We start from the raw sequence: 25,367 nt of genomic DNA, 5'->3' as shown, positions 1-25,367 counted from the left end.
TTTCTCACTCATTAACTCTGGAGGTATCCAGCCATGCAGATAGTTTGGGCTTTTTAAAGATTAATGTCTCCACCTAAATACAATGGAAGTGAACTGAATCTTGTTTGTGTTGCTCACAGCATTGAACATTTACATTTAAACAAGACTTAAGGGTCTACAGCCATGCTAGCTGCTCTGGGAGGCTAACTGCTAACGCCACTGACACCAGGTATAATGTTTACTATGTCCACCATCTTAGTTTAGCATGTTAGCATGCTAACATTCAATAATTAGCACTACACATAAAGTGCAGCCGAGGCTGATGGGAATGTCATTAGTTTTGCATGAATTTGATCACAAACTTCCAATAGTTGTTGAGACGTTTCACTCAAAACCAACTGAACTCATTGTGACCTTAAAAGAAGAGTATGGGGAACATCAATGTTTCTACATCGTTTCATGGCAATCAAGCTGCTAGTGTGGCTAAAAATTCAACATGTCCTCCCAGAGTGTCATAATGTTTTCTAATATTTTTAAAAAAGAATTAGAAAAAAAAACTGTGTGAAGACTCAATCGGGGTGAAGGCAGTAATCTCAGACAGATCAAGCCCTGAACAAATAACCCAAAACAAGCCACTACCACCAGAGGAAAGTGAGTTTGCCTCTTATGTAACTTGGATGAACCGGCTCTTTGAGATGTTAATCGGTGTTTCCTGACTTCCTCTCTCCTTCCTTTGTGTTATTGCCAGTCACTGCTGGGTAGAGTGTTGTGTTTGAAACTTGTCGTCGCTCAGCTGACAGTGAGACAGAAACAGAAGTGAAAGTCGTCGGCTTTTTGCCATGGCTGCCAATGAACTTGGCCTCAAACCCGTGCTCGACTGTTTGAAGATGAGTCTGGCTCTGCAGTTTGTCCTGAGCTCATGGGTGCGAATGCTAGGACGGTGTATCGTATATGAGTGTGTTCGGAAAGCGGAGGTGGGGGTTGTCCCGTTATACGAGATTAGTTTAAGGCTTACAATATTTCATTTAATTCTTCCTTGTCATTTTTTTAAATAGTTAGTGATGTATTCTATAAAAGTATTACTGTAAAAGAGTCATGCTACAGAATTGTCTTTTGTTTGCTGGATCCCACTTGGCCTGATTAGTCCACTCCTCCCGGACTGACCCCCCTCTATCCTCCTACCCTTTTAACACAAACCCTCCATCCACTTCCTCTTCTTCCGCCCTTCCCTCTTTGTCCAGTCCAGAGATCATGGTGGCTCAGGTCACGTCCTTCAACACCACAGCTCCACTGTGAACCTTATTTAGGGCCGAGTAACCCTCCACTGCCCTCCTTGGTGCTCCCGCTGCGGCCCCAGCACCCTGCAGCTATACTCATACTCCTCTGGGTCGCTGCCCCGACCCCTCGCTCCCGCTCCATCTCGCACTGGCTCAGCGTACGCTCAGTCCTCCCCGGCTGGTTGGGAGAGGCCGACCCCGCCCCTCCGGGCTGCTGAGACGAGATGGTGCGAAAGATGTGATTGCGTTTGCGAAGGAAGTCTCCACCGGCGGCACCCAACCCAAAGCTGCCCTTGCGGAGGACCATGCGGGTGCTGGCGGACTTGGCGGGACGAGACCTCTGGTTGTACTCCAGCTGGGACAGGTGGGAAGCGTAGCCATCCGGGATGAACTGGAAGAGACGCAAAGTCGACCAAATTTGGTTTATTAACCTGTATGAAGAGCTCAAACACACACATACCTTTTCACAGCCAACTGAAAACAGTGGGGGAGTGTAACAAAATAGTACAATAGTGAATCTTTACTCCACTACATTTATCTGACAGCTTTAGTTACTTTTCAGATTAAGATTTTACATAAAAAAATATGAGTTTATAACACGGAACACATTGTTAAAGACTGCTCAAGCTACAAACAATATTTCACAAAGATTAGAAATTAGCCCTACAAAAATGCTGCAAATGTGAAGAAATAAAAGATCACAATACTTCTTCCACCACTGCCTCACTTACCCCTGCTGTCGTGGAAATACCGCACTCTGATTGGTTGTCTAACATTATAAGAACAGGTTGGTGTTGTGGTAGATTACCTGACACTGGTGCTGCATTTTCTTGGTGGGCCTTCCCACTATGTAGATGTGGGACGGAGGCAGGCCGATAGACGAGTACACAGAGATGTCCTTGGTGGAGCCGTAGGCTGCAAAGATCCTCATGTGGGCCTAATCAAAGAGGACGTGAGCCTTTAGAGACTTCAAGGATTTTATTTTAGCGCCACCTCAAACAAGGCCTTCCTTACCTCGTTGATGAGGGATTTGAGGAAGTTGGCCTTGTGCCGCAGCGGGTCGTGAACCAGCCCATCGCAGAAGGAGACGACGCCATGGGGGAAGTTATGCTGAGAGAGCCAGGCCACCACACGCTGCTTCTGCATGTCTGGACGACCCGTTACGTATACGATCAAATAGCCCAAGTCCTGCCAGTATCTGCAAGAAATAATGAAACAAGCGGAGCACAGCGTCAGTTCAGGCAGAGCGCTGAGGTGGCACTTGCATTAGCCGATCAGCTGGTTTCTTCACCATCACTGGCTCATTCACAGCTGTGTGGTAACATCCAATTCAATTCATGCAGGTGTTCAGCACAGCCATTACAACCTGACACTTTTCACTACTACTCTGCAGAATCCCAGCTGCTGCTTTGATTCTCTGAAAGATCCTTCTGACAAATCAACAATGCAACCATTTACTATAAACAGTCAATGCCTTGGCGCAGGTGTATCCGGTCGGATGATAATTGAGAGCGCGTGCTGAAAGATATACAGTTACATACACACACACAAAATATAATATATAAGTAGTACATGCTGTGGTATTTAAGGCAAAAAACATAACAAACATGTAGTAAAGTTTGAGGGAGCGACTGGCCGCCGCCATCTTGAATTCTTTTGCGTTCTACAGTGAACTGTGTAATAAAGTTATCTAGACAACCTGTGTGTTAGCAATATATTATTGCAGAATAAACCCACAGAGAGCTCTGGGTGTGTGATCCTTACCTCACCACATCCACAGCTCCAGCTCGAACCTTTGGGTCGCTGCCCATTATAGACACACTGGCAGCAAACGACCCGTCAATACTGAACACTACAAACTCTGTTCCTCGTGGGACGATACTCAGGTAGCTGTCTGCAAATGTGTGGTCACCCCTGTGAGAGGAACAGCAGGGGGAGGGAGAGGAGGAAAAGCCGTTGTGAGATGTACAAGTAAAATACACATTTGTTTTGTATGTGAAATAACAATGACGTCGCATACCTGACCACCATTTTGACAGGATACACCCCGATACCCAGCTTTTTGCTCTCAGGGATTACATAAGAGACACGTCCACTGCTGTTGGTGAGCTCCGTGTCAAAGTACACCCACTCTCCAGAGGGAGGCTGGGTCATGATGTGGATGTCAATCTGCAGGAAATAACACAGAAGATCTTCTCAACACGACACTCTGTACGACTCTGAGTGACCTCGGCGACACAGATGGTGACGCGGTTACATAACCCGTCTGGTGCATCACAGCTGGACGCCGTCATTACCTTCTCTCCAGTAAGGGTGACCATGTCCAGAGGGCCGTACATGAAACGTCCCATCACCATCTGGGCTCCGTCCTCCGTGAACACGACGTCACTCACGCGGTGGTTAGCCGTCACATTCTGACGCACAGAAGAGGACAGAACAGGAAGTCAGGATGGGGGGGGGGGGGGGGCACATCCTCCTCACTTTTACAGTTTGGGTTCGATTCACTCTGTAAAATATCTCTGAACAGAGTCTTCTCACGGTGCTGCTGCCAGAATCCAGATGAGAGAAGCTCTAAGTTCATCAAAATATAAATGAAGCTCAGCAATTAAGCTTTACGAGCAGTGGCGACTTTCTTGCCCTGGGTTCCACCTCTCAGGCATCAATAGGACTGCCCTGTCCTCCTGTGGGAGTTTTTTGGGGCTGCATGCAGTGGTGGAAGAAGTACTGAGATCCTCAGCTGAAGTAAGATTACATTTTCTGTGCGAAATGCAGTTAAAAACAAAGAGAGCTCTTACTCTGATTTTAACATGAGTCCTCTTGCGGAGCCACTTCTCGCGAGGTTTGGAGGGAGTGAATTCAGACACTTCTTTACCATCCAGCTCCAAAATACTGGAGTTCTCATGTCTCATCACCTGGGGAAGATAAGTGCTTTTAAATAAATAGCCCAGAACATTTTTAATCTATCCCAGTTTCACACTCAAGCAGTAAATGGTTTCAGCTTCGCGGTCATCCTGATCTTCACACTGGGCAGGATGCTTCTGCTTGCCTCAGCACTCCACAGTTCAGCGTGGAGCTAATGTGATTTAAAGTTTCAGATTTTATTTGGTGCACTTTCTCTGCTTGCTTTCTTGGCTTCCACCTGTATATTCTGGTTCGTCACAGCAATAAAAATAAATGTAATTATTTATGAAAAATAACCATTAAAATTGATGATAAATTGCTGTAGCATCGTGTTAGCTTTGGCTGAAGTGTGCAGTGCTTCAAGGTTTATGGCTTTGCACTAAACTGTAGATCGTAGCTGGAGCTGAATGTTCAGTGTGAAGAAAACAATGGAGAACTGTGTGAAATCTACTTATAAACTACAAAAATGAGCAGAATAAAATACAGCAATTCTGTGCTATTACTTTCATGGCATTAAAGAAGCAATTACAGCCACAGAAGGGAGAAGGCTACAGCCATGCTAGCAGCAAAATATTCAGCAGTTTCGATAAAAAACAAAAAATGTCAACCTGCTGGTGGGGCTAGAAGTAAAGTCAGGGGATCACCAAAGTAGTTAGGATTCATCCTCTGGAGACCATTTATGTTTGTTACCAAATTTCATTGCAATCCATCTGATAGTTGTTGAGATATTTCAGTCTGGACCAACGTAGCCCATCGTTAGTGCAACGCCACTAGCATGGCTGAAAATAAACTTTCAATTTAAAGATAAAATGAAATTATTATCATTTATAGATGAACCTGTCTGAGTAAGAAAGAGACGACGTCTGTAGACTCCCAGTAGGAGGCATGGAAGAGATGAGGCAGAGCCACTGTGGGAAATGCTGTCAGGGCATCAGGACAGTACAGGGCGTAGTCCATCCTCTTGCTGCCCCACCACCGGGAAGCAACTACAGCGGGAAGGGAACGAGGAAAAGATGGGAAAAAAAGAAAGACAGAGTGAGTTTAGGAATCAGTGGGTCCAGTATCTAGATTGATAGTTTGTGGTGTCCACTGCAGATCTACATTCTGCTCATCTAGAGATGAACAGTTCAGGGTTATCACAAACTGGAGGAGGTTAAAAGATAGGAAGCACTAGACTCTGAACTATAAATAAAAACAGACAGTGAGGAGTTTTAAAGAGGTTTGGAACACACTCTCCCAAGAAAACTCAGACTCTGTGAGAACCTTGTCAAAGTCTTTTTCTGGTAGTCTTGCAAAGGAAAGCACAGAAGTAGTTCTCATGAAACTGAGCTTCAGAGAAGTCGCACAAGAGGGATTAGGGGCCTTTGTAGTTATTGAAACAGGACTACTGAGGAGGACTATCTGAGAGAGGAAGATGCCAGAGGAGGAAGGACAGAGCACAGGGGATGAGGATGGAGCCTAGCATCCTTCCCTCATGTCCTCTGACTACAGCTCCCAGGGTACCTTGCTCTATGTTCTTCAGCACCCCGGGTGACGGGGGCGCCGAGCTGATGTCTGTGATGTCAGACGGGACATCGGTGAGGTCAGAGGTCATGTCAGAGCTAACGTCCGAGCTCTGCTCAGACTCCACACCGTTGGGTTTCGGGAACACCTGACGGATTTTCTGGCGCGACCGTGTGGACGAACTCCGAGAGGCAAATCTATTGTAGGGTAGAGCCAGCTGGGACAGCAGACTGGGCCTTTTAGTGTGGCTGACCTCACGTTTGTGTGCTGAGGGGATGTTTGGAGGGAGGAAATGAGAATGTCAACACATAAACTGTCAGCTTGTAGACCAAAACTTGGGTCAGGCACGGGAGGTTAGAGGTCAACTCACTGGTGGCGATGTTGGAGGCAGTGTAAGAGTCGGCTAAGCCTGACACCTGGCTGGCTATGCTGGCCTCGCTGGCCCTGCGGTTGAAGCGAAGGTGAGGGACCCCCGGTGATGTGGAGGGCGGGTACTGGCCGTCCACAAACACATGCGAGTGAAGAGCATCCGCTGCAGAGACGTTAGAGAGCAGTTAGAGTCATTAGAGTCAAGAATTCATGATTATAAGTCGATGAAATACTGATTTAAGGAAAATTCCAGTTAGTTATGATTTCGGTCTTATTTCCGTAGCTTTGGCATCATTTCTGTTCTCTTTCTTGTCCAGAAGAACAAAAAAACTGCCATAACCTACCATGACACACTTCTGAGTCTGTTTGATTCCTGTATAGCTGACAATAAGCCAATATGTGAATGTGATATCGTAAAACTTTCGGTTAACGGAGTTACAAGTCAGGAAAGTAACTGCTGAGATCACCAGATCAGGCAGGTTGTAAACAAGACAACTGGGATGTCGCTAATAAGTATGGAAGGTCTAAACTAAACTAGGAGAGGTTATTCCTACAGCTTAGCAATTAAAGGAATATTTTTTTTAATTATATTGGCGGTATCTGTACGGTAAATATGAAGCTACAGCCAGTAGCCGGTTAGCTTAGCTTAGAAGAAAAAAAGGGTGTAAACAGGTGGAAACCTGGTTCTGTCCAAAGGTAACAGAATCCGCCTACCAGCTCACGTGTTAAAAACAACATTGTTGTGATCTTACTGGGGATTATGCGTGGGACTATTTCTTGACTGGGCACAGGGACTTCCTGGAGTCTTGCTGTCACCGTGAGGTTGCCAGGCACTAATTAGCGAGCTTTAGAGGAGTAGTACATTTTGTTTTGATTTTGTTACCCTCGGACAGAGAAACTATGTAAATAAGACTTTCCCTTTAATATAAGTCAAAGACTGCATCAGAAAAACAAACACAAGAGGCACAAAAGAGAATTTATAATTGTGCTTTGGCAACACACTATTGAAGTGAATTGAACTGATCAAGAGAGCAACAGGACAGATGGACTGCGAGTGACGGAGACAAAGCTAACAGATACGCACTCTCTGTGAGGAGCTGCGAGGTCTGCCAGTTGAGGACGGGCACGGGGATGGAGGTCTCATTGACGGCGCTCTCCTGCCAGCGGTGGGACGCTGCACCACCAGACTCCATCAGAAGCTGAGGGTTACTCTGCACGGTCTCAACTAGGAAGCCAGACGAAGGGAAGAAGAAAGAGACGAGAGTTACGTAAGACTCACCTCCACGTAGAGCAGAGAAATGTCTCAGGATGGATGTTTGTGTGGACCCACCCAAGAGAGCTGAGTGTCCGTCACCCAGAGGAAAGCGCTGGTAACGGGGGACACTAAAAGGAGGCAGCAGGTGGAACCGCTTGTCCAGGAGAGGCTCGAGGCGGGAGGCCGAGGGATCGGCCGGATGAAACAGGTTGTAAACCTGCTGACAGGCCGGACGCAGAGCGGACACTGGAGAGGGGGAGGAAACACAATGGAAGAGCTGTAATAGATGAGAAGATGGATACGACTCTCATACCTGTACACTGAATATGAACAGCAGGCGATTAGCTTAGCTTAGCTTAAAGACTGGGGGAAACAGCTAGCCTGGCTCTGTTCAAAAGTAAAAAAATATGTGCCAATGTGTTAAATCTTCAACGAGTGTGAAACAAACGAGTGGAGTTATGTGATCGACGATTTCTCGGCCGATGGCGGTGACTTAATAAAGTAGTTCCAGCTCTAATAATTGTCAAAACAAACTATGTATTGTAAAGAGAGCGGGCATAATAAGCTGTAGCTTTCCAGTTTGTGTAGTTTTGTTTTCTTCTGTATTGTTTTGTTGGCCTTTGTGATTATTTATGGATAAAAATAAACCCCAATCAATCAAAACAATGAGAAATAAAAGAGAAACAATAAACAACCAACATTCCTTGAACAACCATAATCATATCCAGTTAGTCCAGATGTTAACCCAACAGCTGCAGGTCAGTAACCTTTCTCCTTTAAACCCCAAAGGACACACAATGCAGTCAGATCGGTGCCTCTGTGAGCTCTGACTTCAATCACGTATTTGTCTTGTCTCAGCCAAAACTTTATCAGCCTTTGAGATCAGAAACTTGACCCCTGACCCCTGGAAAAAAAAAAACCCACTTCCTGCTCATCTGGCAAAAGGAAAATCATTAGAAAAGACCTTTTAAACCTACAGTATACGCTTAGTCACGTCACAATAAACCGAAAGCAAACTAAAACAAAAGGTGCACAAAAAAAAGGAGAAAACCTTCCTCACCGTCTAACGAGGGCACCACAGTCTTCCTCAGTGCGAGCACCAACCCCAGAGGAGAGCCGAAGAGGAAGAAGTCATTCACCTCGAAGTCAAACTTTCCCAGCGAGCCTCCTTCCAGCATGGTGCTGTTGCTGGAGCGCCGTGATCCGGGTTCCCCGAGGAGCACGCTGGAGTGAAGGCTGCTCAGACAAAACATTATTATCAGCGTTAATTTCTTAATAAAACTATGACGGTGGAGACCTATTGTTCATGATTAAAAACAAGACTGAAACTAAATCAAAAGCAACCTCTGAAAAGGAGAACTATGACGACGCGTGTTACGTTTTTAATCAACGAATAAAAACTGTGAAAGACGGACGAATGAACTAAAGCAATGTTTTATTCAATGACCTGCATGTATCTGCAGAGTCACATCGTGTAGCTCCTGATTAGTAAAACAGTTTCCTCCGCTGAGTATCTCCTGTTCAGGTTTGCTGTTTGACCTGTTGCATTACAGTTAATAAGAAGCATCTTACATTCAGTAATATTATGTCTCAGTCAGTTATGTTATCTGACGTTAACGCTTATTGGCAGAAACAGATTTTTTTTTAAAATCAAAATCAGGTAACAAAACGAACACTGCATACATTAGCTGAACGTTACCTGGACAGGAAGGCCTGGTGATGTTTGATGGTGTCCAGCTCGTACGTGGAGGAGTCGCTGCGCTTGCGTGGAAGTTGCCTCTTGGGGTCGTCGGGCCCCGAGCAGCGAGGGATGTCGATGTTGCTGCGGCTGAGATGGCGGCTTCCTTCGAGGGACGGCGAGGAAGGAGAGACGCTGTTTATGACAATACCTGGAGAAAGAAGGTCTGTGTCCTGGGAGACGGAACGAAACAAAGAACATCGTCAGGCTCGAAACAAGTGATTAAAAGGAATCTACAAGTTTACAGTTTTTATAGTTTTAGGTTTTGGTTTAGGCAGCGGGGCTCCAGGGATGGACACGCTGCTCAGACCACCACTTTGGCCCAGTTCAAACATCACTTAACGTTTCTAGCGCCACCATCAGGTCCAAATTTTACTTTGGTTGGTGACAAAGCAAACTAACAACATTCCCATCAGCCTCAGCTGTACTTTGTGTTTAGTGCTAATTAGCAAATGTAAGCACCCACTAGCATGTTTTTTGTGACATCAGTGTGTTAGCATTGTCCTAGTGTGCTGATGTTAGCATTTAGCTCCAGTCTCGCAGAGCCGTTAGCGTGGCTGTAGTCTTGCCTGACGTCAGAGAGTTGAGGTTGATACCTGAACACTGATGGCGCTGCCCCGTCTGCTGCTGTTCTGGCTTTCCGACACCGTCACAGAGCTGCTGCACAGAGCATCAAACCCCAGGATGCCCCCGACACAGTCCCCAATAACACACACCTGCGTCGGAAAACAAAGCACATAAACATGAATACACATAATTGAGCTTCATCTGAGGAGAAATGTGTCCCTCCAGGTTACACACTGACCTGGCCATTAAAGGACGCTCCTTCTAAAGACCTGATGAAGTCACTATACACCTGATTGGCTCGTAAGATGACGGTTGCCACGGCGTCTTGGTACTGTGGCGCAGAGGTAGCCAAAAGGGGCAGAGCAGCCAGAGGGATGTGGTCCTGACTGCTGGACAGGCAGCCCTCGTCGTAGCTGTAGGGGCTCAGACTGCAGAGCAGGAAGGACACGATGTTATCCGTCCGTACGTGAGCTTAACAGTTTCACAGCAGGTTGTGCATTTATTACAGCAGATTATTTAAATGCCGTTGAACACTCGAGAGTATTGCTCACTTGGAGACTAGTGAGAATGCGTCGACACACACGGCAGGACACGGGACCATCCGGATGGCGATGCGGCCCAGAGCTGCAGGGTAATGGACCCTCATCACGGTCTCAAAAGCCCCACTCAGCGTGTTCACGTCTGCCTGCTTGCTGTTCTGCTCACCTGCAGACAAACAAGAACAGGGTCAAACATTTGTTTCTGTCGGACTCCCAAACCTTCACATTACACATCATAAACATATTGATTACAGCCACTTGAATCATGGAGTTAGACTTTAGAATTGAAGTGTGAGTTTCATAATAATGTTACAGGTTTTGGTTGCTGCCGTACCAGAGCCGGTGTCCAGAATGTTTCCTCCATGCAGGACCAGAACGAGGACGTGGATTTTGGACGGCTGGAGACACTGCTGAGACGAACAATCCTGCGGGTGAGAGGACGGAAGAAGAAGGAAAGGAAACAGGAGACGGGGTTAATAGGGATGAAGGAGCGAACAGATTACAGGAAAACAGGGTGGAAGGAGAGAAGATTACAGACACAGGAGACAAGTGAGCAAAATACTGAAAACAAGTCGATTAATAGATTAGTCGAATTACATTTATTTTATCTGAAACAAATTTGATAATTGATTAATCGTTTGACATTTATAAAGCATTCCACCAGGATGTGCTGCTCTTCTCTGTTTTAAATCAAGATCAAGACCATGGGATACGATTGAAAGCTCCAGAACAGCTGCAGCCAGTTAGCTTAGCTTAGCACAAAGACTCTGCAAACAGGGGTAAACAGGTGTTTGCAGTCAGGCTCTGTCTAAAGTTAACAAACCTCTAAAACCTAAAACTAACCTCTAAAGCTCACTAATAAACACGTTATATCTCGTTTAATCAACACTCAAAGTGGGGGTTATGAGGGTTATGTGTCGGACTATTTCTTGGTCGAGACCAGCAACTTCCTCCAGTATCCGCTGGTTGCCTGGCAACTGCTCAAGAACCAAGAAATAGTGAGTTGTATATTATGCTCTACACACGAAATTTAATCTATTCCAATGTTCTCTTACATGTCCTACAATGTGCTCTAAGCTCCTAAGATGTCTTAATGCAATTCTGCTCTTAAACTTACATTTAGTTTTCTGGAAAACCTGATGGATTGATGTCCTTGTCTTTCTGAGACACAACGCTGGACACAAAGAGCAAGAACACACATCCAAAACCAGCATTTATACAAACTCACACAGTGTAACCTGTGACAGCCTTAGGGCCCTATTTTAAGTACACAGCGTCTCTAAGTGCATGTTTGTGCAGCAGCGCGAAGTGATTCATAAATACACTCTCAGCCAATCACATCGCTGGTCTCACAGCTCTGAAATAGCAGAACAATAAATGGAAAGACGCTTCTTAAGGAAGTCATGTTGTGGCTAGAATCAGAATCAGAATCAGCTTTATTGGCCAAGCATGTGGACATTTGTGTACGTTATTGATAGAAATAAATAATGAAAAACGTGTTTGGTGAAGAGCACAGGTTTAATTCATCTCATATTGTAAAACGCGATTCTTGTGTCGTTGAGCCGACGTGAAAATAGGACCCTTAATCTTTGTACCTCCTGACGGCTGCAGCACAGAGTGGATCCTAATTTCACTACAGAGGCAGGATGACTGAAAGCTAATTTAGGAGGAGGAGTATTATCTACAAGCTATTTAATTAAGGGCCTTAGTGTGAGTGAGACATGAATGAAATTAGAAAAAAGTGAAGAAACTGTACCTCCATCTGCCTCTCCTCATTACTCATCACAGCGTACTCCCCGGCCGACTCCTGATACAAAGTTTCTGTGAAAACATAAACTCCTTCACTGATATTCAAAGAAAAGGTGACTCAAACTATAAAAGTAAGTCCTGAGGACGTGTTTCTCATTTACACAAGGAGAGCCACCTACCTTGTGCTTCATCCACCTCTATCGTTTCCATCTTGTCCATCAGATCATTGGAGCTCCACTTGGTGATCTCTTTTGCAAACATCTCCTCGTTGTCAGAAAAGTCCTCTGCAAGACACACCGAAGACCTCCGATATAAATCATCTAAAACAACCGGTCTCACGACACGGACCAGAATCAAACACGACTCATACGTTTGTGCTGCTTGTTTTTAAGTCACTCAATGGACTGGCCCCTTTTGAAGCCCCAGACCTCGTCCAGGTCTCTGAGGTCTTCTGACCTGAAGCTGTTCCACCGTCCAGGCTGAAAAGCAGAGGGGATCGAGCCTTTGTACGTCACGCTGTCTGTGTTTGTTGGGGGCGTTTTGCTTCGGGTGCCGATGAGACATGGAATACAATCCGGGAGGTCCGGTTTGAGTAACAGATCTGAGAATCTGAAGGCTTCAACATGCTGCACAGCGGTTTATAATACTGACAGAGAGGGTTTTAAAACTCTGGAAATAGAAATGATGTTCTATTTTCTATTATCTTTCCATCACAAGGTAAACAGCAGAAATGTGCCTTGAAAATTGTACAAAACGTTGTGCGACTTCTGTTGTTTCTAAATGTACTTATGACTTATTATACATGAAGTGACTTGGCTGTCTTTCTGGCAGCGATTTTTGAAGAGTAAGAACATTTACAGCAGGTTTCATTTAGTGAATCTAACATAACAGCCGAAGTGAGAACGAAGCAGGAGGCGCTACCGAAACATGAAACTGATGGTTTTACCGTGAGCGTCAAAGAACTCGTCGTCTGTACTGTCCTCCGAGTCTCGGGCGATGCTCTGCATCCTCCACTCTGAAATGCTCTGGTGAGACGGACTCCCTGTAAACACCCAGAACACATCGGTCAGGTCAGACGTTTGCCAAAAGCTAATGAATGAGGTGAAAACCACAAACTCGTCCTCACCGCCTCTCTTAGACGACCTGTTGGAGGATCTAGAGGAGGTTGACCACTGCTTGGTGAGCTCCCCTCGTGTCTCCAGCGAATCTCCCAGCTTTCCTCCTCCTTCTGCCTCTGCAGCCGATCCCGCAGTCTCGGCTCCCTGCTCCTGGTCCTGGCTGACGGAGGAGCCGTTGGTCTCCGCGGCCCCCTCTTCATTGAAGCTGTACTGGGCCATCTTTTTAGCTAAAGCCAGCTGGGTCTCCAGCTCCAGCTGCCTGATGTCCTCGATGGTCAGGCCGTACCACTCGTCCTGCCAGCACCACGCCTGCCGGTGGGCCCGAACCATCACTTTGCGCAGACCTGGAGGGACGACAACAAGGAGTGAGGAGCGAATCCTATTTCTAAGACAAAAATCTACCAAAGTGGATTCACCTTAAAAACATATAGTTATGATTCACAGTTGAGAGCGGCAGGTGAAGGTCCAGGTAAAGGGTGTAGGTTCAGATTCAGACATGAAGTCTGGTGTCCTGTGAGTGTTTTCATAGTGTGGTATTACTATTTTTACAGTAAAGGCTTTGAAGACTTCTTCCACCACAGGTCCTGAGGATCACTTTGAAGGGGAAATGACGTGTAGATTTACTTTGACAAATATATTTGTTATTCTCTCGATGCGTCATTCTTCTGCTGCACTGGGCTCTCCCTCCCACAGCACTTCTTGATTAAAAAAATGTTCCACAGATATCTGAAAATATATTCCAAATCAAAACAAAAGACTGAAGAAAGCTCTGGATTCTGAAAGGTGATCTGTCAGAGGAGCTTTGTTTTGAATCAGTGTCTTTCTCTTGATGAACTAAACAAGCACCAGCTGGTTATCAAACCCGAACCCTCCCATTAAAACATCCAACGTGGCAATAAAAGCCAAAATTAGCAAGCAGGGAACGCTATTACGTTAATATCCAGTGAAAATAACCACTAACGCATAATGAAATAAAGCATGAATGTGGAAATTGCTGAAATGAATGATTAATAAAGGTTCTGCATTATACAACCCAGAGGCCCTCAGCACAATGTATAAAAAGACACTGGTGTGTTAGAACTGCTGTGTGATAATATTCATGATCCAGGCTTCATGCAGATGAGATGCAGTTTAGAGGAGAAGTCCAGTAAACAGCCGCAGATGCAATTAGCATTAAAACAAAGGAAAAGTTCCTTTAAGTAAGTGGCAAAACGCAGGTTTTGTGGTTGAAGTTCTGCTGATGAGACCAGCGAACGCCGTGAAGGGCAGCTGCTGCCTCATTAGCCTGGAAGTAAATGCTGCGAGGGAGCGTAAACAGTCTTAAATCACAGCCGGGAAACAGAAACAGTCCAACACGGGCAGGAAATGAATCCAGTCTGCTGCGTTATCTCGGGCAGCCAGACTCTTCTCTCTGCTCCTGCCTCTCACACACTTCCTGTCCTGTCTCAGGTATCGTCAGCGTTTCCTTTGTTTATTGATTCATTCATTTATTTCCCCGTCCTCTCACTATTCCTCACGCTCACTTTGCAGATCATTTCTTTTTCAGTATCTCCCTCCTCGGCTCTCTCTCCGCTCCAGACCAGAGGGGTTTTCATTAATCAGTGGTTAATCATTACAGGGATCAGGTCTATTGTTCTCTTATAGACCTGCTGCTTACTGACACTGACACAGAAACATCCTGAATATACAATTTATTTTCTATTCGCAACTTTTCAGCATTGATCCGGACTTTTTGGGATTATTCCCAAATGTTTCACATCAACTATACATGATTATTCCCAACTTTTCAAGGTTATCACTGACTTTTCAGGATTATTCCTGTTTCAGGATCATTTCCATCTTTTTTTATGTTTTATCTGACTTTTCATGGCTGTCCCTGATTTATTAGGATTATTCTCTGCTGTTCAACGTTATCACTAACTTTGTGAGTTGGGAAAAAGTCAGTGATAACCTTGAAATTCCTCACTTCATGGCTATCCTTTACTTTTTAGAGTTATTCTCAATTTTCCAGCAGGACCCTGATTTGTGAGGATTATTCCCAATTTCATTTTATTGTGACTTTAAGGGTTATTTTAGAGTTATACTCTTTTCACCTTTAGTACAGATGTTTCTGGATTATTCCCAATTTCTTTAGGATTATTGCCAATTTTTCATTTCAATCCTGTCTTTTAATGTTTGTCCCTGACTTTTCAGAGTTATTACCATTTTCCAATCACAATGACCATTATTCTGGATTTTGCAACTTTTCATGTTCATCCTTTACTTTTAGTTTTTTTCAGGTTATTCCTACATTTTCATATTTATCCCTGATTTCAAAGGATTATTCCCAAATTTTCCAGGGTTTTCCTGACTTTTCAAGGTTATCCCTGTTATTTGTCAGGAACTTACTTTAAAACTGATCATTCTTTCCATATTTTTATTGTAAATTTCATATTTAGGATTCTTGACTTGCACTATTTGTTTCTTTTTCTCGTTTATTGCGTCTGTTATGCACCAAAATACCAAAGTAAATTCCTTGCATGCCGAAAACCTGATTCTTGAGGACGCACACACTCAACACATGCCACACCTACCCATGTCGTGTATGAAGCGCTCGATCTTGGACTGCATGCCCCAGTATCTGAACTCCACTTTGCAGAGCTTGTAGGCACACATGACGGGGCTTTGACCGTGATTCTGGTTGATCTCCTCGATCCAGTCGTCCGACAGCGGCCCCCGCTTGGTCTTGATCGACTGATACAGCTTAGGGTCTTCTTCCACCAGGTACTCGTGAGGGGGGATGTAGTCCTTCACGATGTCTATGGGGTCTACAAAATTATAATGAATCACACAAATGCAAAACTGACGCAGATGTCACGACGTCCTGACTGAACACCTGCCTCAAGAGTTGTGTGTGTGTGTGTGTGTGTGACTTTTACGTAATCACTCCCTGCAGGGAATATGTCTGGAGCAGGCTGCACATTTCTCCTGCACCCCAGTGAATTTTAGTATTCAGAGGCTCAACACAAGCTCCTGCACTCCCCCAGTCTGCATCTCACCGTCTGCCTTTTCACTGCAAACCACGTCGAGTAAATCTGAATCCTGATCCTGCTCACGAGTCGAGCTCAAAGAGTACACTTAGCTTCATAACTGTAGCAGAGGAGGGTGTTATTGCGTGCACGGTGATAGACTTACCTACAGTCCTCTGTCTCTTTTCAGCAGAGGACATATTGAAGACGTCCACTTGATTTCCAGTATCTGGTTTATAATATGTCTCGATGTCTATGGAGAATTTCTCTACAAAGGGACACGTGTACCTGAGAGACACAACAAACGGTGGTTTAGAAGTCGGGTTGCAACTTCCTGCATCACGTTGGCAGTTTATAGCAAAACATTAACCAAGCTGTGACATGAACCTCTCCAGTGATGTAGACGCCAAAATCATCCACGTGTCCCCCTGTTTACCAAACTGCCGTGTCTAAAACGTATAGCTCATTGAATTGAAATCATTAATCGATTAGTTGATCAATAGAAAATCAAAGGCCAATAGTTTTTTTTTGATAGTTGATTGATCACTTGAGTCATTTTACAATCAAAAACAACAAACATTTGCTGGTCCCAGCTTCTCAAATGTGATGATTTGCTGCTTTTGTTTGTCTCATGTGACAGAAAACCGAATAGTTTTATATTCACATTTTATGACTTTTTTCTTTAATAGACAAAAATTAATCGAGAAAATTGGCAGATTGTTTGACAGCATGGCTGCATAGCTTCGGTGACGTCCTGTAAATCAAATCAATGAGATCCAACATCAACTGTATTAACCTGCTGCCAAGAACATAAAATCCTGCTGGCCTGAAAAAGAATCTAGACTGGTCAGTTTGGAGAAATTAAGTCATCGGGAGGATATAAAAAGTTGGCAACAGAGCGTTTGATTATTCAGCTGAAATTCTTCCAAATAAAAAAATAAAAAGCTCCGTCAGCAATATCAAGTGGACGTTATTTCATTCGTCCAATTTATGAGTCTAGAAGCCACATAATAAAAACCATTAACAACGTTTTACGATAAAAAAAGGTCAGTCTTTGTACTTTCGATAACGCCAGCTGCCTGAAATCGCTTAATGTAATATATGCTTAAGTGTTAACGCGGAGCAAATGTTTAGCACGGGCCACAGGGATGTTTTACTGTCTATTTTAGTGTCTCAGCACTTCTGCAACATCCCCATGCCTTCCCAACGACCATTCTTCATTTTTAATATCTGTGTTATGAGTCACTTTGCGCTCCTTGTGTGGTTGTCTCACCGGGTCCGTGTATAAGGGTAGGCGTTCCAGGACTCCTCCTCCACTCGAAGGGCAGCTTGAGGCAGAATGGCACAGAACCAGGACGGGATGTGTTTGCCGATGTGATAGACCTTGTGCGTGTACTGGCCCGAGCCTCCGGGGCCGTCCTCGTAAGGCTTGTTCTCCAGGATCTCCACCCCGCTGCCCTCGCCACAGCTCTCCTCCCGGCTCTTCTTCTGCAAGGCGGCAGAGACACGACGGGACAGAGGGAGGTGATGTATACTGTCAGTCATGTTGTCTTGCATTTTGTTTTATTATTTCACAGTTAGTTTCCTTGATAGAGACTTGAAACGTTTTGATAAATAAAGTTGTAAACATGAAGGAACTCCAAACAATGTTCACTGAGATTAAAAACATTTTTACTTTTTGGTTTATAAAGCAAACGCTCTCTCCACTTCTTGGCCTTTTCTTGAAATAATGTTGTACTTCTGTTGTTTCTATTGAGAGCACAGAGCTCTCTGGTCTTATCCCTGATTTATGCTCAATTCTAGTGTGTTTTCATAACGAGTACAATACACAACACAAGAGTTTTGGGTGTCTTTTTCTTTAGCCTTTCCAGAGCCTAAAATACAAGAGAGAAAGAGTAAAGAATGGATAAAACAGCATGTTTTGTCTGGCTAACTAGCTTCCTTCCAAGGCCAAGAAGCCTTTTCATTATTTTGTGGGGTAACGGGTTCACGATGCCTTCTGTAGATCTCAGGCTGACATTAGCAGCTCTGTCCTGCTCTCTTTTTTGCCTTTGGGGAGGTTTAATGCTGCACTTCAGCCGATGTTACCCGAAATAGTGTTCCTAAGTTTGTAGCTACCGTAGCTCACTAGCTACAGCTGATAAAACCTGCCAGCGACAGTTGTCATCTGTCTGAAATAAAGGATCTATACATTTATGAGAATTTCGTTGGTAAAAAACGGTCACCGTTAGCGTTGTAAATTGCACACGTAGACAATGACAGGTGGAGAAACAGGCAGCCCAGATGAGCATATCAACATCTCTCACACTGTTTAGAGATATTAGAGAGGAAATCAAACTGAAACAATCCCACTTATTTTGTTAAACGCCGGGTTGAGATGTGATTCAGTGCAGAAACAGCTAATTTAAGCAACGAGGCCAACCTCATCCAGACACCCTGCCGTCCTCCCTCCTTTAACTTCCCATTAAAGCCCTGACACAGCGCTCCTGTCTCTCAGCCAGGTGAGATCCACTCCCCTCTGGCTGGATGGATGATGCAGCAGAGGCAAAGTGATGAGCTGCAAAGAAAAAAGCTGCCACATGGAGAAAAAAAAAAAAAGAACCTGCTTTTCTTTTCATTCTTTTAGTCACATCCGACCTCTCGTTTATACTCTACATCTGTTTTTTTCTTCTTCAAATCCTCCTCATTCCTCCACAGCTCGCTTTTCTCTCTTCTTGTTCTGCACTAAATAATCAAATGGAAGGCCGATTCATCACACCTGACGAAAAAGAGATCCTATAACTCATTATAACATTCTCAAAATAATGAGAAACGTTCTCAAAATAATGAGAAATGTTCTCGAAATAATGAGAAACGTTCTCAAAACAATGAGAAATGTTCTCGAAATAATGAGAAACGTTCTCGAAATAATGAGAAATGTTCTCGAAATAATGAGAAACGTTCTCAAAACAATGAGAAATGTTCTCGAAATAATGAGAAATGTTCTCGAAATAATGAGAAAACAATGAGAAACGTTCTCAAAACAATGAGAAATGTTCTCGAAATAATGAGAAATGTTCTCGAAATAATGAGAAACGTTCTCAAAACAATGAGAAATGTTCTCGAAATAATGAGAAATGTTCTCAAAACAATGAGAAACGTTCTCAAAACAATGAGAAATGTTCTCGAAATAACGAGAAATGTTCTCGAAATAATGAGAAATGTTCTCAAAACAATGAGAAACGTTCTCGAAACAATGAGAAATGTTCTCGAAATAATGAGAAACGTTCTCAAAATATTCACTTAGATTAACACATTATTTTGAGATACTAACTCATATTTTTGAGAAAGTTTCTCATTATTTTGAGAACATTTCTCATTATTTTGAGATACTAAGTTATTATTTCAAGAACATTTCTCATTATTTTGAGATACTAAGTCATTATTTTCAGAACATTTCTCATTATTTTGAGATACTAAGTCATTATTTTGAGATACTAAGTCATTATTTTCAGAACATTTCTCATTATTTTGAGATACTAAGTTATTATTTTGAGAATGTTTCTCATTATTTTCAGAACATTTCTCATTATTTCGAGAACGTTTCTCATTATTTTGAGATACTAAGTTATTATTTTGAGAATGTTTCTCATTATTTTCAGAACATTTCTCATTATTTTGAGATACTAAGTTATTATTTCAAGAACATTTCTCATTTTGAGAATGTTTCTCATTATTTTCAGAACATTTCTCATTATTTTGAGATACTAAGTCATTATCTTGAGATACTAAGTTATTATTTCAAGAACATTTCTCATTATTTTGAGAACATTTCTCATTGTTTTGAGAACATTTCTCATTGTTTTGAAATACTAAGTTTTTATTTCGAGAATGTTTCTCATTATTTTTAGAACATTTCTCATTGTTTCGAGAACGTTTCTCATTGTTTTTCTCATTACTTTCAGATATAAAGTCATTATTTCGAGCACGTTTCTCATTATTTTGAGATACTAAGTTATTATTTCGAGAATGTTTCTCGTTGTTTCGAGAACGTTTCTCATTGTTTCGAGAAGGTCTGTCACACTGGTGTGCTTCCATATCGATGAGTTCAGGTGAGGCAGACTTTAAAGAAGCTCTTTATCATTTCCCTTTCTCTCCCCAGCACGTAACTTCCTGTACTAAAAGGCAGCAGATGGTTCAGGCCCACAGATCCCGTAAGACTGAGCTGTGTATTAAGCCTGTTGATCCACGGAGGGAGCCGTGGATTACAGCATCAGTTCATAAATACACTACATCTCCATTGAGACTGTAACCGTCTGGGTTGTTTCACTCAGCTGGTAAAATAAATTAAAACACTCCAGGATCTGACATAGGAGCCCAATTATCTACCCTTACCTAAGTCGTATTTATTAATCATTCATCAATTAATGGATTAGTCTGTCTACACACAATTTTATAAGTGATTAATATGTTAAGGAAAAACGTCAAACAGTCTCTATTTCCAGTTTATAAAATGTGCGAAATGTGCTGCTTTTCTTATGTTTTATGTCACTGTATATTAAATGTTTTTGGATTTTATACAAAACAAACACATTTACCTTGAGCTCTGGGAAATTGTGATGGCCATTTTTCACAATTTTTGTATAGCATTTTTCAGTCATCCTTCTTACACTTCAACAGGTTTGTTTGTTTGCTTTCTGTTCATTAAGATAAAGATTAGGGCCAGATTAACCACGGGCCAAAACTGAGCATGTGTCCGGTGTATCCCTATTTATTACCACAGATTGAACCTGGGGTATTTGAGACCTCTGGGGGTCTGAGGTCCCAGGGTAGTCTTGCAGCCTTGAAACAAATAAACACACTGATGATGGAGCAGGTACTTTCAGGGTGCCAATAATCAGTCAATAATCAGTCAAATAATCACATCACATCCATGATAAACATTCGACCTAATGCGCTGTAGTTTTAACAAATTGATTAAATCTTAAATCTTTATTTGCATTTGCTCTACATTTTAATCTCACTGCTGCGTCAGTGTGAACACCATCAGATGACCGTACTGTGGAGAGACACTGTATCCCACTTTCAAACTGATGATTGAAAACCTATTTTATTCCGTCCATTGTAATGTGCTGCGGGTCGAGGAACAGCACCATGTGAATACAAATCATCGTGATCATTATTAACAGCAAGAGTGGGGGGCTCTGGGTCAAGAATGAGAGCTCAGATTGAACACGGAGCTCTCCTCAGAAGACTTTAGGGAGGTGATATCAGTAATGAAGGTCAGAGGAGGCAAACAGCTGGAAAATTGCTGTAATCTAGCAGGTAATGTAATTTAGGTGAGGAGCTAAGGGCCTTAAATTACCCTCCTGGCGTCTGCGTCCTCTCTGCTGCACAGACGATCTGTATTAATAACACACATCTTAGAGCAAAGAGCTAAAGTGTCGACCATACAGCGTCTCCCCGGGGACTGTGAGGAGGTTTATGGATCTTTATGAAAAAAAAACAGAGGTGATTCTACGAGTCTGAACAAACAGACGACCGAGACTGAAGATCTAAAGATGGAACTGATCAGTGGGCTGTCCTGCTGTCAGCGGTGTTAATATAACATAACCTTCAATTCCCTCTCTGCTGCTGCGCTCCAAAACAGCTGTCATGTGCAACAATAGTTGAAGCTTTTCTAAACCCACAGTGAGGATGCTGCGTCTGCTGCTGAATCGTTGAGGCATGAAAGAAGCCAACAAGCGTCTACAGCAGCTCTGTGAGGCTGTACTGAGCTAAATGCTAACGTCAGCGCGCAAACATGCTAAGAATGACAATGCTAATGTTTAGTAGATATAATGATCACCATTTTAGTTTGGCACTGATGAGCACTAAAGTACAGCTGCGGATGATGGGAATGTCATTATGTCATGAACCAAAGAATTGGACAAATTAAATTATTATTAAGTTTTAACCAGCTGGTGGCGCTAGAGGGAGAGTCAGAGGATCATCAAAGTCAGTGGGATTCATCATCGGGAAACCATGAATATGTGCACCAAATTTCATGCCAATCCATTCAATAGTTGTTGAGATATTTCAGTCTGGACCAACAGTTTTTTTCCATCCAAGGCTGAGAATCTGTTGGTTAGTACAGCTGAGGCTGATGGGAATGTTGGGAATGTCAAAGTACCGAAGGACACGAATGTCACAGCAATCCATCCAATAGTTGTTGAGGCATTTCACACAACATAAATGTCAACCTCATGGAGGCGCTACAGGAGAAGTCATTGAATCACCAACATCAGTCCATCTTGGGTTAAATGTTCTTTCCAGGAATCTTCCTAGAAAGCTATTGGGAAATTATTAGGAAAAAATATGGACCTGTGAAGTTACAGAGTTACAGAAGTCTTGAAAGTCCTTGGAAGTAATAAAAATATGGTGAATTAAGTGTTTGACTCCCAAAGATCTACACAAGGAAAGATGAGTCAGAACTGGGCCGCAAAGCAAGAGGAGGCACTTATCCAGTTTGACACAAAGAGAAAGAAATAGCTAATATAAAATATATAACAGCTGACAGGAAAAGACAGACGAGGAGAAGAAGTGAAAGAAAACAGATCTCATGTACAATTTGAGAAGTGCTACTAGCTTGGGCAGACACTCTGTGGACCACGTCTGTGGAATCATAATGGGTCTGGCTTTTCTGCCGGGCTGAGCTGTCCCTGAATAATTTATGTGACACTGCAAGGTTAGCATAAACCAGGGGTACACAGCTCCCCTCCTCAGGCCTGCGTTCAGTCCAACTGGAGCAACAGCAGAACCTCATGCATCAAACGTTATCACAGGCAGCTCAGACTTCTCATACACCCCCCTCCGTTAGCTGCTCTGCCATTTTTCAAGCTCTGTGCCTGTTTTCAGTTTGAAAGTGGCGACACTCATGTTTCAAACTGTCACGTCTCTGGTTAAATAAAACAAAAATGCCATGAGAACTCACATACGCCGACAACAAGTGGACAAAATTATATATTTCACTTAATAAACCATCACAGGTCACATTAAGAAACTTGTTTTTGGTTATTTTTAGCTAAAATGTTCTGAAATATCTCAACAACTACTGGATAGATTGATATGAAATTTGGTACAAATATTCATGTTCCCTTCATGATAAACTGCAATAACTTTGGTGATTTTCTGACTTTTCATCTAGCGCCATTATCAGGTCAAAAGTTTTGGTTTATGTCCAAATACCTGCAAAACTAATGACGCTCCCATCAGCCTCAGCTGTGCTTTGTGTTTAGTGCTAATTAGTAAACGTCAGCACGCTAACACACTAAACTAAGCTGGTGAACGTGGTAAACAGTATATCTGCATGTTAGCATTGTCGTTAAGCATTTGTTGGGGACTATTTTCAGTGGCGGATTAATCCATATTTTGTGCTCTAGTGAGTATTTGGGGCAGCAGGACGGTGTGTGTGTGTGTGTGTGTGTGTGTGTGAGTGTGTGTTCATGGTAATGAAGGACAGGAACAGAGAGAAAAAGGAGTTAAACACTAAAATATATTATGACTAACTGTTCATGTTATTGTGTCCACGCCCCCCCCCCCCCCCGTACATGAGTGATGCAAATAACTTAAACTGTATGCTGTATTTAGAGCTAGACATAATGTTGTCATGGTAACGCCGACTGCACCATCATGTCTGTCCTGCCTACCTCCCCCCTCCCTTCAACCCCGCTCTCTCTCTCTCTATGTCTCTCGCCCATATCACAAACAAATGATGGCAGCGACAGCCATGCTGCAGCTGATGTCACCGGTTACCATGGCAACCGGCGCTCAACTGTGACGCTGAGCAGGAGGAGGGGTCCCCCAGTGGATATGTGTGTGTGTGTGTGTGTGTGTGTGTGTGTGTGCGCGCACAGGTAATAATGTGCGTTATCAAAGCTGATATTATAGATAATAGATTAATATTATTGTTTTCATTTTATGTTATTGTTGAGTATTTTAATCAATTTTATTTTAATTGCCTCCTGAAATGTATCTTTCACTCTGAAGACTGTCAGTCTGTCAGTTATCTCTGAGTTTCAGCTTCTTTTCAGGAGAATTATCTGTAAATAAAAACAGATTTTAACCATTTTATTTTACCCCAAAATGCACAAGAATGTTTTTCAGCCCCGAGTAGTGTCTGCAGTCTCCTTCACAGGCTGCATACAGCCCTCAAAAACCTCCAAACGGAGGATAGGACGGTCTGTATGTTGCCTGTTATTTAACTCTCTTCAGTGTAAATGGACAAAATAAGTTTAATGAAATACAGTTCAACAGCACCACAAACTACACCCTCCAAAATGATGGTACAGTTGAATCAACACCTCTGTAAAACAGTTTTATTACAACCTCCATGAAGGGAGGATTTATTGCAGGGCTGTTGTATTAGACTGCATTAGTTTTAGCTTTGTGTACATAATAAACCGGCAACTGAGTTAGTAATTATAGAGGCGAAATTAAAATGAAATCACAAAAAGCCAGTCAGGTAGAACATCGTGACTCGTGCACTCCAACAAAGGGCGGAGATCCGATCATCTGGTTTATTAAAGAGACGGACACGTTCAGACACGTTTTAAAACACACGATCATTTGTGCCTGACAGGATGTTTCTACAATTACCTTAAATTACACCTCCAGTATTCTTCAGCAGGCTGAATGTGAACTCTGCACAGAGAAGCTCAAACATCCAAATGAAGCAACAATAAACAAAACACATCTTTGAATGGAGGGGGACTTTAACATCCTCTGAGTGTCCAACCTGTCGTTCTTCTTCTTTGGCGTTTGTGTTTTTGATCATAATGATTAAATTCTCAGTCCCATTATATAAATTTGTTATGAAAGACACCGAGCTGAAATGCTTCCTTTTCCTTCATTCATGGCTAATTTGACTAAAACATGGCGGCTTGTGTTTACTCTTCTGCATTTATTCACTTCTTACTCATAGGGAGTATTTTTAATGTGTGTGTATTTGAACAGAATTATGAAATGAAACACAATCCACAGGCATATGGAGCACCATCTGGTCTGCAGAACAACACTGCCCCCCTGACCCTCCGACCATGTTCTCCAGCACCCTTGTTCTGGTAGAGTACGACACGATGACACTTTAAACTCCTGACCTCACCGCCGCCTCCACACACAAACTCACATGATCCGAATCATCGCCCGACTCACAGCTTCCTCGTGCTTCATTAGCAACCAAACAAACACTCATCAAATCCTCTCATTTGAGATAATATAAAGAGGTTTTCCCCACTACAGTGTGATTTATCTGAGGAAGACCACTCACCTGGATCATGTAGAGCTGAGCAATGCGGTACTCCTCCACGCTCATTGGCATGGGGATGCGATACTCCTTGATCAGCAT

The 25,367-nt window shown here is 43.1% G+C and overlaps 1 protein-coding gene across 6 annotated transcripts; it reads right to left on the bottom strand.

Moving 5' to 3' along the window:
• Positions 1 to 1,278: 1,278 nt before the first annotated feature.
• On the bottom strand, positions 1,279 to 25,367 carry LOC139300982 (membrane-associated phosphatidylinositol transfer protein 2-like). 6 transcript variants are annotated; one of them, XM_070924202.1, is made up of 27 exons: positions 25,290 to 25,367; positions 17,277 to 17,491; positions 16,170 to 16,291; positions 15,569 to 15,802; positions 13,004 to 13,339; positions 12,824 to 12,919; positions 12,057 to 12,161; positions 11,885 to 11,949; positions 11,246 to 11,302; positions 10,463 to 10,553; positions 10,141 to 10,294; positions 9,828 to 10,017; positions 9,619 to 9,738; positions 8,984 to 9,195; positions 8,345 to 8,520; positions 7,360 to 7,530; positions 7,114 to 7,254; positions 6,031 to 6,192; positions 5,661 to 5,927; positions 4,995 to 5,143; positions 4,052 to 4,168; positions 3,554 to 3,670; positions 3,277 to 3,425; positions 3,021 to 3,170; positions 2,271 to 2,454; positions 2,065 to 2,193; positions 1,279 to 1,647 (listed from the first exon to the last, which is right to left on the bottom strand). In XM_070924202.1, exons 1-27 carry the CDS (start codon positions 25,365 to 25,367, stop codon positions 1,279 to 1,281), a joined length of 4,356 nt encoding a protein of 1,451 aa, XP_070780303.1. The 6 variants fall into 6 exon arrangements, with proteins under 6 accessions (XP_070780303.1, XP_070780304.1, XP_070780307.1 ...); XM_070924203.1 differs by lacking the exon at positions 11,246 to 11,302; XM_070924206.1 differs by lacking the exons at positions 5,661 to 5,927; positions 7,114 to 7,254; positions 11,246 to 11,302 and adding an exon at positions 11,468 to 11,471 and having other exon boundaries at positions 11,880 to 11,949.

Source organism: Enoplosus armatus, chromosome 18, assembly GCF_043641665.1.
Source record: "Enoplosus armatus isolate fEnoArm2 chromosome 18, fEnoArm2.hap1, whole genome shotgun sequence".
Classification (NCBI taxonomy): Eukaryota; Metazoa; Chordata; class Actinopteri; order Centrarchiformes; family Enoplosidae; genus Enoplosus; species Enoplosus armatus.
Note: the sequence above shows the minus strand (reverse complement) of the source record. Positions and strands in the feature narration are given on the sequence as shown.

What these genes read in the sequence shown, in the direction of transcription:
- LOC139300982 (XM_070924202.1), bottom strand. Translation starts at nt 25,367, where the DNA reads ATGCTGATCAAGGAGTATCGCATCCCCATGCCAATGAGCGTGGAGGAG. An exon ending in TCACCCTTACTGGAGAGAAG is followed by an intron (nt 3,426 to 3,553) that starts GTAATGACGGCG and finishes TATTTCCTGCAG; the next exon opens with ATTGACATCCACATCATGAC. An exon ending in TCAAATCCCTCATCAACGAG is followed by an intron (nt 2,194 to 2,270) that starts GTAAGGAAGGCC and finishes CTCTTTGATTAG; the next exon opens with GCCCACATGAGGATCTTTGC.